Source organism: Apostichopus japonicus, chromosome 4 (assembly GCF_037975245.1).
Source record: "Apostichopus japonicus isolate 1M-3 chromosome 4, ASM3797524v1, whole genome shotgun sequence".
Lineage (NCBI taxonomy): Eukaryota > Metazoa > Echinodermata > Holothuroidea > Aspidochirotida > Stichopodidae > Apostichopus > Apostichopus japonicus.
The window spans coordinates 23,292,111-23,313,133 of NC_092564.1; the positions used below are offsets into that span (position 1 = coordinate 23,292,111).

At 37.0% G+C, this 21,023-nt stretch overlaps 1 protein-coding gene across 6 annotated transcripts in view; it reads left to right on the forward strand.

The window, feature by feature from the left end:
- The window catches only part of LOC139966844 (uncharacterized), an 84,409-nt gene that overhangs the window by 25,867 nt on the left and 37,519 nt on the right, over positions 1-21,023 (forward strand). For 5 of the 6 annotated variants that reach the window (XM_071970259.1, XM_071970254.1, XM_071970256.1 and 2 more), the window contains 17 exons: positions 768-941; positions 1,770-1,940; positions 2,863-3,033; positions 6,057-6,236; positions 7,174-7,332; positions 8,313-8,477; positions 9,838-10,002; positions 10,494-10,673; positions 11,499-11,657; positions 12,640-12,804; positions 13,790-13,954; positions 14,495-14,668; positions 15,478-15,636; positions 15,922-16,086; positions 18,947-19,111; positions 19,280-19,456; positions 20,508-20,666. In XM_071970259.1, coding sequence (XP_071826360.1) covers positions 768-941; positions 1,770-1,940; positions 2,863-3,033; positions 6,057-6,236; positions 7,174-7,332; positions 8,313-8,477; positions 9,838-10,002; positions 10,494-10,673; positions 11,499-11,657; positions 12,640-12,804; positions 13,790-13,954; positions 14,495-14,668; positions 15,478-15,636; positions 15,922-16,086; positions 18,947-19,111; positions 19,280-19,456; positions 20,508-20,666 — 2,853 coding nt within the window. The remainder of the gene's footprint in view (positions 1-767; positions 942-1,769; positions 1,941-2,862; positions 3,034-6,056; positions 6,237-7,173; positions 7,333-8,312; positions 8,478-9,837; positions 10,003-10,493; positions 10,674-11,498; positions 11,658-12,639; positions 12,805-13,789; positions 13,955-14,494; positions 14,669-15,477; positions 15,637-15,921; positions 16,087-18,946; positions 19,112-19,279; positions 19,457-20,507; positions 20,667-21,023) is intronic. The other variant, XM_071970258.1, reaches the window with a different exon arrangement.

Consider the following 21,023-nt stretch of genomic DNA (forward strand, 5'->3'; position numbering starts at 1 on the left):
GCCTTCTCTTTTTTGTCTGTCAGCTCTATTTAACTTTGTTGCTAGCAAGCTATGGAATGCACTGCCAAATAATATCCGTGATGCCAAAACATTAGCCACTTTTAAGAAATTACTTAAAACTCATTTTTTCTTTTTAGGAATTTCACTGTAAATCTATATTGTTTTAAAAAAAAATTCCTTATAGATACATATATATTTTTATATTTATATTCAAGCTGTGTCCATTTTATTTTTGTGTATTCATATTTTAAGGGGTTTTGTCATTTTGTTACTTAAATTTACTTAAAACTCACTTTTTTTCTTTTTTTTTAGGAATTTCACTGTAAATCTATATTATTTTAAAAATTATTCCTTCCTTTATATATTTATATATTTTTTATATTAATATTTAAGCTGTGTCAACTTTATTCTTCATATTCATATTTTAAGGGTTTTATTCATTTTGCTGTCATTTTAAAGCGCTCTTGAACATGCTTAAGCATGAAAAGAGTGCTATATAAATTTGATAAATGATAATAATTTACCAGGTGCTTGGTTGATAAAAAGTTTAAGCAACAGATGTGTTCCTGACATAGAGTAATCATGGGCACATGTACATCTATACCAATTTAAGAAGAGAATTATCACCACTGGCTGATTATTGAGATCAAAGATTCGATATGAAACTTGAGACTGACACTAAAGTGTGAACATATTAGATTGATGATGTAACTTGTATATTGTTAGTATTAATTTCTATATGTGTGTCTTTCTTTTTAACCATGTAGTTAATCCCAGCAATCTCTGTATCCAGCCCATACTCCCAGGTCCGTGCACCTCACAGATTACGAGATTTGCCTTGGATAATGTCGCCAACCAGTGCGTACCGTTCACTTTTGGCGGTTGCCAGGGCAACGGCAACAACTTTGTCACTTTGAGTGACTGTACCAGAACTTGCAGTGGTGAGAATGAAGAGATTGAAGAAACAATAGTAACAAGTGAAATTGTAGACTTATTAAAAGCCCAAATTTGACGTAATAACTAAAATTCATGTGACTAATAATCATTGGTTCAATGACGAGCTTAATATTACAATTTGATGTTAAGATATTTATCTCAGAATTGTATTTCTGGCCAGCAAACTAAAATGGAAAAGCTGGAGGCTTACCAGCTGATAGAGCATTGAGGGCGACAGATAACGCAAATGTTGCCAGTTATAATAAACATGACCACTCTTTATTTGATGGCGGATTTGACAGATTTCTTTCAACGGCATCTAACCCTGTGTACCTTGTTTTGCATTGTGTTATAAATCACCATCAATCTAAAATGAACACTGTTTAAAACACAAGTCAAAACATAAATATTTTTTTCATATAAAACGAAATGTATAGGGTTTCAAATGAGCTTCTGTAGGCTTCTTAACCCTTCAGGACTTGCTGAACTATAAACTAAGCCATATTAGTTTATACTTTTTTAGGTTATAGCTTGTACGATGGATGTACTAGCTCAAAAAGGTCAGATTATCTGTGAATCTAGTTCCCTCTTGGAAAGGCAAAGGTTTGAGGAATTTGCACTGCTCTGTTGAACCCTAAAACTTATTAGTGTCTTAACATCATTCCGAAATGACGTGTTTCATACTGGGTTTATGTCAGATTAGGTCATTCATTTACTTCGCTGAGATGAAATTTAAAGCAGTTTAAGCTTCTGTACAACAGGCATGTCGATGTGATATTCTCAGCTGTCAAACTAACTGATTATCTGTGTTTTTCTCCTGGTTGTCTGAGCAGCTTTCATCCCAGTTTGCAATCAACCCATGGAAGCCGGTCCCTGTGGTGGCTCCGTCCCAGCCTGGGCCTTCAATACGGACTCCGGTCAGTGCCAGCTATTCATACAATCTTTCTGTCCTCCGTTTGACAATTCGTTTGAGTTCTTTGACCTCTGTGCTCAACAGTGCGGCGGTAAGTATGCATTGTTCCCCATTACTTTTAGGAAAAGTCGTTTGAAATTTAATCGGTCTAAAATTTTCTTCCAGTTTGTGGATTTCATCCATGGATGTTTTTATACCATATTATTTAAAAAAAAAAAATTATACCAGATTTTTTACTTCATGAATCTAGTAACCTGCATGGCCTAAGTAGTCTTGATTGTTTTCACATACTGTGCAAAGTATCAACTATGCAAAGTTTTCACATACTGTGCAAAGTATCAACTACGCAAAGTTTTCATATACTGTGCAAAGTATCAGTATCAAAGTATCCACTATGCAAAATTTTCACATACTGTGCAAAGTATCAGTATCAAAGTATCAACTCTGCAAAGTTTTCACATACTGTGCAAAGTACACATACTTTGCAAAGTATCACAAGTTTTTTTATATCCTTCTAGGGGTCAGGATCACCTATATAATTATTTCACCCGACCCGCTAGATGATGTCACAACCATGTGCGTACTGCTTTAAAGTCTGAGGCTACGAAATCATATCAAATATTAAATGAGACTCGAGGAAATGCTCTGGTATTCTGCCTGTACTTTCATTTGATCAACAGACAATATAAAGAAACTCTGTGAAGTATTCTGTTAATTTGAAACGGTTAACTAATTTTTAAGGTCATTTAAACACAAATTATAATGGCTCACTGCGAGACTTATCGACACTGATAAAATAGACAATGTAAAATAGACAATGTAATAAAAATAGACAATGTAAAATAGACAATGTAATAAAAGTAGACAATGTAAAATAGACAATGTAATAAAAATAGACAATGTAAAATAGACAATGTAAAGTCTATATAAAATAGACAATGTAAAATAGACAATGTAAAATAGACAATAAAATAGACAATGTAAAGAAGTATCAAACTCGATTGTTTCATCAGCTCCGGTAGAGAGATGCAACATCCCCATCCTCCCTGGGTCTTGTAATGACAACGTCAACCGATGGGGTTACAACAGCATCTCCAGACAATGCGAGCAATTTGTCTATACAGGCTGTAATGGGAACGCCAACAGCTTCGCCACTCAGGCCGAGTGTGAAGCAAACTGCAACGGTGAGTTACGATTTACCACTTCATCAGCAAAATTCTGGGCTGGTGATGACATTTTCAGGAAATCCCAGATTTAATTACAAGATTCCTGTGCATCATGGTCTTCCTTGAGTCGTTGATCTGATGAAAGTTCAAAATCCATGTTCAGGGGTTTATCACACATACACAAAGTAATTCCAATTTTGCACAAATGAGAGTAGAAAACAACAAACTGATATCACTAGAAGTAAATAATGTATTTATGGGTTTGAAATTTGTGCAGAAATGTCAAAAATGATGGTTTGCTTTGGAATACGTGTTTCAGAAGGCTCAAAGTCAAGGACTTTAAAGCTGTTCAAGTACAGTTACCTTTCTAGTTTTAGTTTACACAGAATACATGTAAAAGTTACAAATTTTGGGGAATTATTAAGAAACTCTCCAGCTAGTGTCGGACATTGATATGTTGTTAAACTATTTGTTTTGAAGATTATTATTCATAAATGTCTGTTTTCAGCATGTATGCTTTATACTGTTGCCATTTTCATTACAATTACTGTTAGTAGCGTGTGTTACATAACACTTAGTGTTTACACTGTGTACCAAAATTTGGAACCAGGTAATTAACAGTCATACCCACGGGTATCCCAACAATTCCACAAAGCTGTGCTACCAGAAGGCTCCAGCTTTGCAACAGGTTATTTTTTAAGGATATGAAGGTCTGCATCACTTTTAATTTTTGGTTCTTGTTTTATGAATGTTTTTTTTTTAAACAAACTCGAAGTCAAAATCATTGTTTTTTCGTTTTGTATATACCAGTTGAATTCTGGGGCAGCTACAGGGATAGTATTCGTGAGTAGTGCGTAAGGTGACATTGCCGATGACATGAGTACTTTTAATTCAACCAAGTTGTTTACTATAATTACAATGTGATACACTCAATCATGTTATTTCATGGCAAACAAAAATGAGTTTTTTATATCTGTTAGTTTACCATTCACTAAAAATTGTCAAAGTCAAACCTTTCTTTCATACCTGATCTTTGCAAGTTCAAGATGATTTTCATTACATTACCCGACCTGAGAACAAGCGCTATGACTCAGTCAATGTTTCCCGTAGCCATTCATACACTGCACAGACTGTAACCAGGGAGCCCAGTGAAACTAGCAATGAATGCCGCACAACACATGCCTGTGGTTTGGGCGAATGCACCATACAGTGTATCAGAAGAAACAAGTGATCTCTACGTCACATGTTACAGTTTCATTGAAACCAATAAACCTAAAAGGGAGTGCTCTCTACGTCATGAATGAGCAGTCATTATTGGCAGGCAGCCAGTAAACACTAAAATTTGTAGAATAGCTGCAGCAAACTTTGTATTTGTGCGGTTTAATAAATGATTTATGGAAAAACAATACACCATGGAATTGTGGTGAAAGCTTTCATTGCGACAGTGACTACGCTTTACCGGAGGTGAACAACAGTTGAGAGGCGTTATTTAAATATTAAACAAATACAGTTTACTACGAAATTTGAACAAAAGGTCTTTAGAAAGTAAGTCAATCACAATCAAATTATTTCAACAACAATTTGAACAAATCTTTTATTCAATGGAGTATGGCATGGAGGTCAATGGACACAAGGGAGGACTCAATAAAAATATGGAAAAAAAGGGAAAACCCCTCATTCATAATCACCCTACTATAAAAATATTGACGTAAGTGCCGCGGTCTGATATTTCTGCTTTACCAAGCAGTCAGTTAAAATACAGGTACACACAACACATGCTAATTATATATTCAGGGTGGTCGGCATTTACACAAGAGTACAAGAAAGCAACCAATCGCCGCTCAGAATTATAACAGAAGCAATGCTCAATGTTATTCTCAACATGTACACAACACATGCTAATTATATATTCAGGGTGGTCGATATTTATACAGGAGTACAAGAAAGCAACCAATCGCCGCTCAGAATTATAACAGAAGCAATGCTCAATGTTATTCTCAACATATACACAACACATGCTAATTATATATTCAGGGTAGTCGATATTTATACAGGAGTACAAGAAAGCAACCAATCGCCGCTCAGAATTATAACAGAAGCAATGCTCAATGTTATTCTCAACATGTACAAACACATGCTAATTATATATTCAGGGTGGTCAACATTTACACAAGAGTACAAGAAAGCAACCAATCGCCGCTCAGAATTATAACAGAAGCAATGCTCAATGTTATTCTCAACATGTACAAACACATGCTAATTATATATTCAGGGTGGTCGATATTTATACAGGAGTACAAGAAAGCAACCAATCGCCGCTCAGAATTATAACAGAAGCAATGCCCAATGTTATTCTCAACATGTACACAACACATGCTAATTATATATTCAGGGTGGTCGATATTTATACAGGAGTACAAGAAAGCAACCAATCGCTGCTCAGAATTATATCAGAAGCAATGCTCAATGTTATTCTCAACATGTACACAACACATGCTAATTATATATTCAGGGTGGTCGATATTTATACAGAAGTACAAGAAAGCAACCAATCGCCGCTCAGAATTATAACAGAAGCAATGCCCAATGTTATTCTCAACATGTACAAACACATGCTAATTATATATTCAGGGTGGTCGATATTTATACAGGAGTACAAGAAAGCAACCAATCGCCGCTCAGAATTATAACAGAAGCAATGCTCAATGTTATTCTCAACATGTAAGTCATTGCAGCCACTAGATCTAGCAGCTCTTGCTGTTGTAGCATTGAACGTGTGCTACACCGCAATACATAGAGTAATGTATAATAGTGTAGTACAGTATAAATGCAGCCCTTGTAGCGACAAACTTTTTCAAAGGGCAAAACAGCATCGGCTTAACAGGGATTGAAAGACTTGCGAAAATATCCTTTAGTTAGATAAGTAATGCTTTTATTTTAGTTTGAAACCATAGTTCTTGTTTCCATTGTACCCACAGGCTACATATATACTTGATGATGACATTGTAAATACTCATGTCATTGTGTTTTTCTCCTCCCAGTGATCCCTACTGCTGTTAATCCATGTGAAATGGCCATTGATGCAGGTCCATGCAATGGCAATGAGCCCAGATTTGGTTATAGTCCTGTCGCTGAAAATTGTGTCGGTTTCACATTTGGAGGATGCGAGGGAAATGCAAACAATTTCGTGTCTATCACTGACTGCCTGCAGAGGTGTACCAGTGAGTACTTAGATGATATTTTATACTCAATAGTTACTTACAACCAAGTACTTTAAGTTTTAGTATTAATATCTTTCAAAAAAGAAATTTTTAGGGGAAAAACTGGTCTTTCAGGCATAAAACAAAGTAACACCATAACATTACCATTTCGGGAAGACTACTAAATTCCTTGTTTTTTTCAAAGTATAAATTGAAATATATTCATACATCATTAAATGGCTTTCAGGTCATTATTTGAAATGACTATTGACCAGACAAACCAAAGAAAGGATAGTTATGGGATTTAAATATTTTAGGAGTGTTCAGGAAGTTACCAAGATAAATGTGAAATGCTACCATGATGTAATACATACATTTGATATGATTATATCTTTTCGCTGGGCCCTCTTTAGGTATGGCCCTTAACAAGTATTTGTGTTCAACCACATTGATGATGTGTTTACACAGGGCACATCTTCATTTTGAAAAGTGCTTAAAGACATAGGTTCGATATTAAATTTGGCAGTTCACAGATGAAAAATCAAATTGGAATGTTTATATGTGTAATTTGCAAAAATTACTTTAATATCTTCTGTTAAAAACGGTGGTTTTATATCCTGGTTTGAAAATTTTACGATGTCGGCAGTAATGGTTGGTCATTAAACTTTAAAACTTAGTAGGTTAAACAAAGTTGTGGAACTCTAACTTTTGAAGGTGTGGTACACCAATAGTAGTATTTAATTGGTTGGTAATGGCCAGTACCACCAGCATTATTAAGGCCTGTTATGAAATCCATCAAAGGCCGGGATTCTGTGTGTCAACCACACTGAAACTTTTAATATTTTAGTGCACCAAGGTTTGTAAGATTTATGGAAAATTCTGATAACTTTTCTACTACTTAATGGTACGCTTGGCATTTCAACATTCATTTTCATATTTTTAATTTTCCCTGTTTCAGCTGAAGTCTGTTCCCAGCCTATAACCAATTGTCCCGGAACAGAGACGAGGTGGGCCTACGACCCCAATGCAGGCGCGTGCATTTCACATACTTACGGAGGCTGTCAACCATCTGGGAACTTTTTCCTCTCTCAGACAGAATGTTCACTCCGGTGTGAAGGTAAGCGGAGAGGGTAACTCTGAATCAATTTCTAGAATTATGACATCTTCAAGATTGGGAAGTAAAAGGACACTGTTTTTTGATCGATGTCAAACGTTACTCTGAAGTCTAAGATCACTTGAATATAGTTTACTTGGATTAATGAAAAGGCCAAATTGTTCAAACAGTTTAAGGCTTAGTTTTCAAGTAAAGCTGGAATGACTATCACACTTGATGTTCCTTAGTAAGTTACAAGAATTCTCATTGTGAGATCAGAGAAAAGGCAAAAGCAGACTAGATAAGTGAATGATCAAAATTCATGTAAATATGCAAACCCCCACCCCCCCCCGTCCCATCTTCCCCTCATCGATTTCCTGTTGAACCTGTCCTGTAAGTGGATGAAACCAACCTAGAGCAGAGTCAAGACATTTTAAAGATGGTGACTCAACAAGCATGTCCTGCAGGAACCCAAGCCTTGGGTACATAGTAGCTCCTTCTCTGGCATTGTCAGATTCTTCGTGATTTTTCTTGTGGGCGGGGGATGGGTGGGTGGGTGGGTGAGGGCAGGGCAGAGGGGGAGAAAGGTTAACCTGGATGAATAACTGCTAGACAAGGAAGTTGTATTAACCTAATAGTCATTTTTATATGTATGTAGCTTTTCTAATGCAAGTTCATTATTGAATGTTGGATGTTAACCAATGATCAGTTTAGATGTGAGTCATAATAAGTTGAAACCAAAGAAATTGTGATATTTAAAGGCAATACCTTTGCTTGATATCGTTATTATGTTGGTCCCAGCTTAGTCAGTTGAAGAAACCCTTTTGATCACCTTGAAGTTTAATGAAAGTCAAAACTTTTGATCATTATATTAAACTTTTCCCATAAATCACTACAATACCAGTTTATTTTTGGCTTTCTATTGTTTTCAAGTTAATGAGTTTATAAGATCAATTAATTGTAATGTCCATTCTTCTCTCCTTTCACTTTTTGCTATCTGGCAGCCCCTATCTGTTCTCAGGCAATGGTAGCTGGTCCCTGCTCAGCAATACTGGCAAAGTTTGTCTACAATGCCCTCACTGGACTCTGTGAACCATTTATCTACAGTGGCTGTGGTGGGACTGCCAATTTGTTTGATACTTTAGCAGATTGCATGAGATACTGCACAGGTACAAAAACCTATTTTGTTCAAGTGTTGCAATTAAGTTTCTTTACGCATTCACTTTGTCATTACATTGTGGTTAATGCAATAGTTTCAGTACATACATACATATTAGACACTTATATAGCGCTGCTACATCGAGATCGTAGCGCTTTGACAACTTAGCCTTGGTCATTGGTAACTTGTCACACCTACACACCAAAGTGTGTGCAATTCAATCAATCTCTCCTGGGGCACCACAGTGCACCACAACCACGTGTCCCCTGGGGGACTACCCATAGGGTGCAGCCACAAACCGGCGCACGCAACTATATTTACAAGTTACCTCGCAAGTCCCCATTTATACACCTGGGTGAAGAGAGGCAATGGAGATAAAGTGCCTTGCCCAAGGACACAACTCAATGATCTGGCCTGGGCTCGAACCTGTAATCCTTAGATCACCAGTCCACTGCCTTAACCACTTGAACACAATGCCCCCGCCCCTTCAGTGGAACAACAATAATAACAATAACAATAATAACAACAATAATAAGAATCACAACATTAATAAGCTGTCCAATAATTGATAGAGACAGTTTCCTTCACTTTTATCATTAATCTGATGTTGAATAATGTTACCTCTTTATCAATATTATTTACTTAATTATCTCTTGTTCTTAAAATTCATTTGAAGGAGAAAAATAAGAACCAGTGAACAAACTGCTTAGCTACTTAGGAAACAGCTTGCATATATTTTCTCTCAGGTATATAGTCTGTATGAAGATTCCATGTGAAACAAACCATCATCATAACAGAATTGACATCATAAAAATATTATGAAAAAATATAATGTATGAGTAAATAAAAGTTAATCTTGCACAAGCCAGGTTTTTATGTTTGAAAACAGAGCTGTAGAAATTCCCCATCAGATTCCCACAGATAAATAGTGTTATGTTTTTGCGCAAGCACTAGAAATGATTTCTTCAATTCCAAAGAGATAGTGTTGGCTGTCAATGCCAATACCCCCCTGTCTAGGCCCTCTCCTCCCCTTCTCTGCCCACCCCACCCCAAAAACAAAGAGAAAAGAACTAGAAAAAACTAAAGCAATAACAACACTGGGCCTATAACACTTTGATAGCAGACACACAGAAACTAGCCTATTCTGCATATAAGAACTTGTTCAGAATGGTATAAAGTAACCAATATCTTCAACAATTCATTTCATTTAAGCTTTGAAATGCAACTAGCTGTTTTAAGGACAGGATCGACAAATAACTGAAGACCGCACTCACTCTTTCTTGACTAAATATGACAAAACAAAATAGAATTCCAGGATTGTAAATGAATATCAACTAATAATAATTGTTGATCTGTTGTCTTTTATCCAGATTCTACGTGTCTTCAGCCTATAGACGCTGGACCATGTTCTTTAAATCTGGCCAGATTCGCTCTCAACTCTGACATGGGTGCTTGTGAACCGTTTAGCTACGGCGGATGTCTGGGTAGCGGAAATAGATTTAACACCCTCGCCGAATGTCAAGCTACTTGTGAAGGTAATGGGCTGCCCTTTAATATCTTTCACATCTGTTGTTTTTCTCGTAGTTGTTGGAAGGATGCAAGTATGGTATTTCAGGAGAAATTATTATTCCTTATAAAAAAAAATTCTTACAGATTTCTGGTTTTCTTTTGAAATAAATATCATAAGCTCTGAGATTCAGAAATAGAATGTCAATAATATCACCTTGACCTTGATGTAGAAACATCAGTTATGAAACTACTTCTATGCTTGCCTGTGAGATACTAAAAATCATAAGTTCAACAATTTAATGTTAATGTTACACTGTTGCCATTTTCATCACAATTACTGTTAGTAGGTGTGTTTCATTAAACTGTTGCTGTTTTCATTACAATGAATGTTTATCTGTGTGTTGCATTTACTCAATGACCTTTGTTCTTGTTTCCACTGTACCCACAGGGATCTCTACATATATACTTGATGATGACATTGTAAATAATCATTTCATTGTGTTTTTTCTCCTCCCAGTGATCCCTACTGCTGTTAATCCATGTGAAATGCCCATTGATGCAGGTCCATGCAATGGCAATGAGGCCAGATTCGGTTACAGTCCTGTCGCGGAAAATTGTGTTGGTTTCACATTTGGAGGATGCCAGGGAAATGCAAACAATTTTGTGTCTATCACTGACTGCCTGCAGAGGTGTACCAGTGAGTACTTAGATGATATATGATACTCAATAGTTACTTACAACCAAATACTTTAGTTTTAGCATTAACATCTTGCAAAAAATCAATTTTCAGGGGGAAAAAATTGTCTCTCAGGTCATTCTTTGAACTGACTATTGACCAGACAAACCAAAGAAATGGATAGTTATGGGATTTAAATATTTTAGGAGTGTTCAGGAAGTTACCAATATAAATGTGAAATGCTACCATGATATAATACATACATTTGATATGATTATATCTTTTCACTGGGTCCTCTTTAGGTATGGCCCTTAACAAATATTTGTGTTCAACCACATTAATGATGTGTTTACACAGGGCACATCTTCATTTTGAAAAGTGCTTAAAGACATGGGTTTCATATTAAATTTGGCAGTTCACAGATGAAAATCAAATTGGAATGTTTATATGTGTAATTTGCAAAAAATTACTTTAATTTCTTCTATTACAAACGGTGGTTTTATATCCAGGTTTGAAAATTTGATGATGTCGGCATTAATGGTTTGTCATTAAACTTTAAACCTTAGAAGGTTAAACAAAGTTGTGGAACTCTAACTTTTGAATGTGTGGTACACCAATAGTAGTATATTATTGGTTGGTAATGGCCAGTACCACCAGCATTATTAAGGCCTGTTATGAAATCTATCAAAGGCCGGGATTCTGTGTGTCAACCACACCGCAACTTTTAATATTTTAGTGCACCAAGATTTGTAAGATTTATGTAATTCTGGCAAACTTGTCTACTACTTAATGGTACGCTTGGCATTTCAACATTCATTTTCATATTTGAATTTTTCCCTGTTTTAGCTGATGTCTGTTCCCAACCTATAACCAATTGTCCCGGAACAGAGACAAGGTGGGCTTACGACGTCAATGCGGGCGGATGCATTTCACATACTTACGGAGGCTGTCAACCATCTGGGAATTTTTTCCTCTCTCAGACAGAATGTTCACTCCGGTGTGAAGGTAAGCGGAGAGGGTAACTCTGAATCAATTTCTAGAATTATGACATCTTCAAGATTGGGAAGTAAAAGGACACTGTTTTTTTATCGATTTCAAACGTAACTCTGAAGTCGAAGATCACTTGAATATAGTTTACTTGGATTAATAACAGGTCAAATTGTTCAAACATTTTAAGGCTTAATTTACAAGTAAAGTAAAGCTAGAATGACTATCACACTTGATGTTCCTTAGTAAGTTACAAGAATTCTCATTGGGAGATCAGAGAAAAAGGTAAATTCAAACTAGATAAGTGAATGATCATGATTCATGTAAATATGCAAACCTCCACCCCCCCACCAACCCCCCCATCCCCTCATCCCCTCATTGATTTCCTGTTGAACCTGTCCAGTAAGTGGATGAAACCAACCTAGAGCAGAGTTAAGACATTTTAAAGATGGTGACTCAACAAGCATGTCCTGCAGGAACCTAACCCTTGGGTACATAGTAGCTCCTTCTCTGGCATTGTCAGATTCTTCGTGATTTTTCTTGTGGGTGGGGGGGGGGGTGGGTGGGTGAGGGCTGGGCATAGGTGGAGAAAGGTTAACCTGGATGAATAACTGCCTGACAAGGAAGTTTTAGTCATTTTTATAGTATGTAGCTTTTCTAATGCAAGTTCATTATGGAAAATTGGATGTTAACCAATGATCAGTTTAGATGTGGGTCATAAAAAGTTGAAACCAATGAAATGGTGATATTAAAAGGCAATACCTTTGGTTGATATCCTTATTACGTTGGTCCAGCTTAGTCAGTTGAAGAAACCCTTTTGATCACCTTGAAGTTTAGTGAAAGTCAAAACTTTTGATAATTATATTAAACTTTTCCCATAAATCACTGCAATACCAGTTTATTTTTGGCTTTCTATTGTTTTTAAGTTAATGAGTTTATAAGATCAATTAATTGTAATGTCCATTATTTCTTCTCTCCTTTCACATTTGCTATCTGGCAGCCCCTATCTGTTCTCAGGCAATGGTTGCTGGTACCTGCTCAGCAATACTGACGAAGTTTGTCTACAACGCCCTCACTGGACTCTGTGATCCATTTATCTACAGTGGCTGTGGTGGGACTGCCAATTTGTTTGATACTTTAGCAGATTGCATGAGATACTGCACAGGTATTAAAACCTATTTTGTTCGAGTGTTGCCCTTAAGTTTCTTTACGCATTCACTTTGTCATTACATTGTGGTTAATGCAATAGTTTCAGTGGAACAACAATAATAACAATAACAACAACAATAATAACAACAATAATAATAATCACAATATTAATAAGCTGTCCAATAATTGATAGGGACAGTTTCCTTCACTTTTAACATTAATCTGATGTTGAATAATGTAACCTCTTTATCATTATCATTACTTAATTATCTCTTGTTCTTAAAATTCATTTGAATGAGAAAAATAAGAACCAGTAAACAAACTGCTTAGCTACTTAGCAAACAGCTTGTATATATTTTCTCTCAGGCATATGGTCCGTAAGAAGTTTCCATGTGAAACAAACCATCATCGTAACAGAATTTACATGATTAAAAAAATGATGAAAATATATAATGTAGGAGTAAATAAAAGTTAATCTTGACACAAGCCAGGTTTTTATGTTTGAAAACAGACCTTTAGAAATTCCCTATCAGATTCACACATATTAAATAGTGTTATATGTTTTTGTGCAAGCACAAAAAATGATTTCTTCACTCCCAAAGAGATAGTATTGGCTGTCAATGCCAATACCCCCCAGTCTGGGCCCTCTCCTCCCCTTCCCTGCCCACCCCACCCCCAAAACAAAGGGAAAAGGACACAAACAAAAACTAAAGCAATAACAACACTGGGCCTGTAACACTTTGATAGCAGACACACAGAAACTAGCCTATTTGGCATATAAGAACTTGTTCAGAATGGTATCAAGTAACCAAATATCTTCAACAATTCATTTTCATTGAGGCTCTGAAATGCAACTAGCTGTTTTAAGGACAGGATCGACAAATAAATGAAGACCGCACTCACTCTTTCTTGACTGAATATGACAAAACAATAGAGAATTCCAGGATTGTAAATAAAAATACCAACTAATAATAATTGTTGATCTATTGTCTTTTATCCAGATTCTATGTGTCTTCAGCCAATAGACGCTGGACCATGTTCTTTAAATCTGGCCAGATTCGCTTTCAACTCTGACATGGGTGCTTGTGAACCGTTTAGCTACGGCGGATGTCTGGGTAGCGGAAATAGATTTAACACCCTCGCCGAATGTCAAGCTACTTGTGAAGGTAATGGGCTGCCCTTTAATATCTTAGTGGTCGAAGGATGCAAGGATGGTATTTCAGGAGAAATACTATTCCTAAAAATTGTTTTTACAGATTTCTGGTATTTTCTTTTGAAATAAATATCATAAGCTCTGAGATTCAGAAATTAGAATGTCAATAATATCACCTTTACCTTGATGTAGACACATCAGTTATGAAACTCCATCTATGCTTGCCTTTGTGATACTAAAAATCATTAGTTCAACAATTTAATAAATGCACAGAACATATTTCAAGATCCCCATTGGCACGATTCCCGTCTTCGTAACTTTGTTAACAAGGATTGCCACCCAGTTTAAATAGTTCAGTTGGTTTTTAACCTTAGCACATAACTAGTTGATATAGAATGTAGAATTGGCCTTACATACAAGCCAAAGCCTCACAAATAGCCTAGTGAACTAATAATAACTATAATTTTTCTTTGGTATAGTAACAAAAGTGTTTTGAAATATGTTTCTTCTGGCTTATAATCCATGACTATTCTTACATTCATTCCACTGTCAGCCGTAACAGGAGATGCATGTGCACTCCCCCTCGATGCTGGACCGTGTACCGACAACGTGGTCAGGTTCTTCTACAACTCGGCGACCGAGAGCTGTCAACAGTTTACCTTTGGAGGATGTGGCGGCAACGTAAACAACTTTGCCACTCTTGACGAATGTGACCGGAGATGTGTCGGTAAGTTTTTAGAGATTGCTTGATCTTTTAAGATGCGTCGTTTAATTATTCTGTACTCGTCTATACGTTCAGCAAGAACATAAAAATAACTGATAAAGTTGAAATAATATTCTGTTTGGAAATAATAAAGCTCGAAATTAATTGAGTCTGAAAGATGGAATCTTGATATATATTGTACCTTCCGCCTCACTCCCTCACCTGTCCTCTCACCCCATCCCACTCCCCTTTAACCGGCTCACACCCTCTAGATATGCCTGTATTCATTGATATACCTATACTGTTAATATGGTGTATGGCGTAATCTGTACCTCTTTAGTAAATCACTTGGTTGGAGTATTTCATCCCTGTGTACTGGCACCTTATGGTCCTGTTAGTAAGTAGACAATGGATGAAATTATGTTTCCTCAAATAAAATTCCTCAATAAGTGGTTTCAATTACAGTAAAGTGACTCTCTTCTGAAGCACATGTCAAGATATTCCAAGTTCAGAAAGTGTCACATATGTTTACACCGTGCTGCGTTCCTCAAAAGTGGGTAATGCAAATTACAGATTTACGATGAGTTTGTATTCATACCAAATTTACCATAACAGAACAGTCCCCATGACTTTAACTCAGTGTGCAGATTAATATGTTTACAGAATCTTTGAACAATCACATATTAGTTCCTAAAATCCTAACTCTGACCATCCTTTGAACAATTGTCGAATGATAATAACAATAAAATGGGTGTTTTTTTTTTACTCTTCCAAGAAGCATAGAAAGTTCCATTAAATAGTTGATTAGTGTTCTTCTAATTGTCTTTAATTAGTTGATGCATGTGCACAGACGATTGTCAGTTGTCCCGGAGCTGAGACCAGATGGGGCTATGATCCATCCATACAAGCTTGTATTGAGTTCAGCTACGGTGGTTGCACCCCTAACGCAAACCTCTTCACCACGCAGTTGCAATGTCAGCAGAGATGTGAAGGTCAGTGATTCTACTATTGATATATAATGAAGAAAATGTTCTTCAGGACTTGTAATTCTTATACTGCCCTCTGCTTGAGGGGGGGTGGGCACACAGGGGGTGGAGGCTGGGGTATAATAACCATTGAATAATAAAAGCACTTCTTCTTCATTTATGGGTACCAAACTGATTAAGAAATTTTGAATCCATCTGACTAGTCTGCTTTTCTGTTTATTTATTTATATATTTATGCATTTGTTCATTTATTTATGTGTTTGTTTATTTATTTATATTTTATTTTTATAGCTGCAATCTGCTCCCAAGCTATAACGACAGGAGTCTGCACATCTGCCATCCAGAAGTTTGCATACAATGCCTTAACCGGAAGCTGCCAGGTTTTTGAGTACACCGGTTGCGGTGGATCAGCAAATAGGTTCGATACCCTGGCTGAATGCCAGCAGTTATGTGAAAGTAAGATCACATGATTTGTCATATTTAAACGTCTAGGCACATACATATACCTTGGCTCTTTGCCAGCAGTTATGTGAAAGTTAGACCACATGATTTGTCATATTGAAACGTCTAGGCACATACATATACCTTGGCTGAATGCCAGCAGTTATGTGAAAGTAAGACCACATGATTTGTCATATTGAAACGTCTAGGCACATTCATAGACCTTGGCTCTTTGCCAGCAGTTATGTGAAAGTAAGACCACATGATTTGTCATATTGAAACGTCTAGGCACATTCATATACCTTGGCTCAATGCCAGCAGTTATGTGAAAGTAAGACCACATGATTTGTCATATTGAAACATCTAGGCACATTCATATACCTTGGCTCAATGCCAGCAGTTATGTGAAAGTAAGACCACATGATTTGTCATATTGAAACGTCTAGGCACATTCATAGACCTTGGCTCTTTGCCAGCAGTTATGTGAAAGTAAGACCACATGATTTGTCATATTGAAACGTCTAGGCACATTCATATACCTTGGCTCAATGCCAGCAGTTATGTGAAAGTAAGACCACATGATTTGTCATATTGAAACATCTAGGCACATTCATATACCTTGGCTCAATGCCAGCAGTTATGTGAAAGTAAGACCACATGATTTGTCATATTGAAACATCTAGGCACATTCATATACCTTGGCTCAATGCCAGCAGTTATGTGAAAGTAAGACCACATGATTTGTCATATTGAAACATCTAGGCACATTCATATACCTTGGCTCAATGCCAGCAGTTATGTGAAAGTAAGACCACATGATTTGTCATATTGAAACATCTAGGCACATTCATAGACCTTGGCTCTTTGCCAGCAGTTATGTGAAAGTAAGACCACATGATTTGTCATATTGAAACGTCTAGGCACATTCATAGACCTTGGCTCTTTGCCAGCAGTTATGTGAAAGTAAGACCACATGATTTGTCGTATTGAAACATCTAGGCACATTCATAGACCTTGGCTCTTTGCCAGCAGTTATGTGAAAGTAAGACCACATGATTTGTCATATTGAAACGTCTAGGCACATTCATAGACCTTGGCTCTTTGCCAGCAGTTATGTGAAAGTAAGACCACATGATTTGTCATATTGAAACGTCTAGGCACATTCATAGACCTTGGCTCTTTGCCAGCAGTTATGTGAAAGTAAGATCACATGATTTGTCATATTGAAACATCTAGGCACATACATACTGTATACCTTGGCTCTTTGCCAGCAGTTATGTGAAAGTAAGACCACATGATTTGTCGTATTGAAACATCTAGGCACATTCATATACCTTGGCTCAATGCCAGCAGTTATGTGAAAGTAAGACCACATGATTTGTCATATTGAAACATCTAGGCACATTCATATACCTTGGCTGAATGCCAGCAGTTATGTGAAAGTAAGACCACATGATTTGTCGTATTGAAACATCTAGGCACATACATATACCTTGGCTCTTTGCCAGCAGTTATGTGAAAGTAAGACCACATGATTTGTCATATTGAAACATCTAGGCACATTCATATACCTTGGCTCAATGCCAGCAGTTATGTGAAAGTAAGACCACATGATTTGTCATATTGAAACATCTAGGCACATTCATATACCTTGGCTCAATGCCAGCAGTTATGTGAAAGTAAGACCACATGATTTGTCATATTGAAACATCTAGGCACATTCATATACCTTGGCTGAATGCCAGCAGTTATGTGAAAGTAAGACCACATGATTTGTCGTATTGAAACATCTAGGCACATACATATACCTTGGCTCTTTGCCAGCAGTTATGTGAAAGTAAGACCACATGATTTGTCATATTGAAACATCTAGGCACATTCATATACCTTGGCTCAATGCCAGCAGTTATGTGAAAGTAAGACCACATGATTTGTCATATTGAAACGTCTAGGCACATTCATATACCTTGGCTCTTTGCCAGCAGTTGTAAGAAAGTATGACCACATGATTTGTCAACATCTAGGCACAAAAATACAATTAAATGAAAATTTTCAATGCATAAAGGTTTTCTTGTTTGCAGATTAAAAATAAAAGAAAAATGTCAGGCAATTGTGTTCAATAGTATACTAAGCTGATTTTCAGTTTTGGGCAAAATCCTTGCCCCACCCCCGCCCTCTTTTCTCCCACCCAAAATAAAAATAAACCCATGCAGTTATCAATGTGTTGGACACACTGCTTGCAACAAGCTACAATAAATGAAACATCACCAATTTTCTTGTGGAGTATGAAAAACCTTAATAATGCATCTTTTCATATCAATGTCATTTCAAGTACATCACTAACATTTTCCAAAATCTATACCAGAAAGGTATACCCTTCTATATTTCAATAATTAAATAATTCCAATGTAAAATATGAAATGTGGGTTAGAGATCAGCATCTTTCATTAATCCTTCATTTAAAATTGATTGGCTTCAACATTGACTGTTTTGGTTACTGTGTATTAACAACTCAATTGTAGCTGGCTGAAGATATTTACAGTGGCAGAAATAGCATTGATATCCAAGGAGGGGTGGGAGGGTGGAGGGAGGGAGGGAGGGGGGGTAAGGAGGGAGGGATCAAGAGGAAGTATTTTATAATAATAGGGCCTTCAAGAACTGTGTAAAACATGCATCATAATTTAAGTAGCAATATAAGTATTAACTTGTTTCTTGACTGTCCTCCTTCCCCTTCCCCTCTCCCCTCCCCACCTCTCCTCTCCCCACCTCTCTCCTCCCCACCTCTCCCCTCCCCACCTCTCCCCTCCCCACCTCTCCCCTCCCCACCTCTTTATCATTAGTAATAACTAGCACTGTCATGACCTTATCTTCGCAGACAATGTGTGTGATCGTCCCCAGGATGCTGGACCATGTTCAGCTACGTTTGTTAGGTTCAGCTTTGATTCTATCACCGGTGCCTGCCAACAATTCAACTATGGAGGATGTCTGGGTGGGGCCAATCGGTTTGATACCATGGTGCAATGTGAAGCTACTTGCATAGGTAAGAAATGTTAATGGTGCATAAATAATACGATTACCCCCATGTCTGGATGTCAGGATATATATGAACGTTCTGGGAAAAATAGCCAAATTGATTCCATTAATAATATTTTGCACAGTAATCAGTGACATTATTGTAATAGATGACTTCACCATTATTCATCTCCAGGTGCCGTGGACCCGGACGTCTGCTCTCAACCTATCGACGCCGGACCCTGCACTCAAAACATTGTTAGAGTTGCCTTCAATTCGCTCACAGAGACCTGTGATGTCTTCACTTTCGGTGGCTGCAATGGCAATGGCAACAACTTTGCCAGTCTGGCTGCTTGTACTGATAGATGTATCAGTGAGTATATTGGGAGTATAGATAGAGTATAGATAGAGTATAGAGAGAGTATAGAGAGAGTATAGAGCAAGTATATAGTATAGTGGTTGAGAGTATAGAGTATATTGGGAGTATAGAGAGGGTATAGAGTATAATGAGTATGAAGTTTAGTGGTTAAGTGAATATAGGGAAAGTATATAGGGAGTATAAAGAGAGTATATAGTAGAGTGGTTTAGAGTATAGATGGCGTATAGAGAGAGTATAGAGTATAGTGAGTGTATAGTATAGTAGTTTAGAGTATAGAGTGAGTATAGAGCAGTATATAGTATAGAGGGAGTATAAAGAGAGTATTGCAAGTATATAGTATAGTGGTTTAGTGTATAGAGTGAGTATAGAGAGATTATAGTGAGTATATAGTATAGTAGGTTTAGAGTATAGAGTGAGTATAGAGAGAGTATTGCAAGTATATAGTATAGTGGTTTAGTGTATAGAGTATAGAGTGAGTATAGAGAGAGTATAGTGAGTATATAGTATAGTAGGTTTCGAGTATAGAGGGAGTATAGAGAGAGTATAGAGGGAGTATATAGTATAGTGGTTTAGTGTATAGAGTATAGAGGGAGTATAGAGAGAGTATAGTGAGTATATAGTATAGTAGGTTTCGAGTATAGAGGGAGTATAGAGAGAGTATAGAGGGAGTATATAGTATAGTGGTTTAGTGTATAGAGTATAGAGGGAGTATAGAGAGAGTATAGTGAGTATATAGTATAGTAGGTTTAGAGCGCAACCTTTGTTGAAACATTTTATGATAACAAGGAAGAGTCCATTTAGTATTATAAAGAATTGATGGTTTTTTAGTATTACAGATCTACAGAAACATTCTTTTCCATCTTTTCCATATGGTTACAGGTTACTTGAAGTATGTGTCTGCCCCTTTTCAAAGATTTTACATACAAATTTTCTCAGTACAATAACTACTGATTCCAATTGATCTAATCAATGGGAGCAAGAATAAAGGTAAACTTAGATAAGTTCAGGTCCCGATTTTTCCACAATTGTTTCCTCTTTATTTCAGCCGATGTCTGTGCCCAGCCAATTGTCAATTGTCCTGGGGCAAGCACCAGGTGGGGTTATGACCAAGCACTACAAGCCTGCATAGAGTTTAGCTACGATGCCTGTATACCAACTGGCAATTTCTTTTCTACACAATTTGAATGCCAGCAGAGATGTGAAAGTGAGTCATCAACAGTTGCAATCCTTTGAGAAAGAAGGAAAGGGCTTGTCTTTACTTTGTTTTGTTGCAGTTTGCTCTGTATGTTTGATTCATACCAATGTCTCTGGAAGACCATGTTATATACCACTTAATGATGCTAGGTATGCAATCAATAATTCCTGCCTTGGTTGGTTGTCAGGTGGGTAGCAGATAAGAGGTGGTCAGAGAAGTCAACGAGGGATGGGAATGGTAGTGGGGTGGGGGAGGAGTGGCAGAGGATAGTTTGAGAGGGATGGGAATGGTAGGGGAAGAGGAGTGGCAGAGGATGGTTTGAGAGGATAGGAATGATAGGGGGAGTGTCTAGATGGTTTGAGAGGG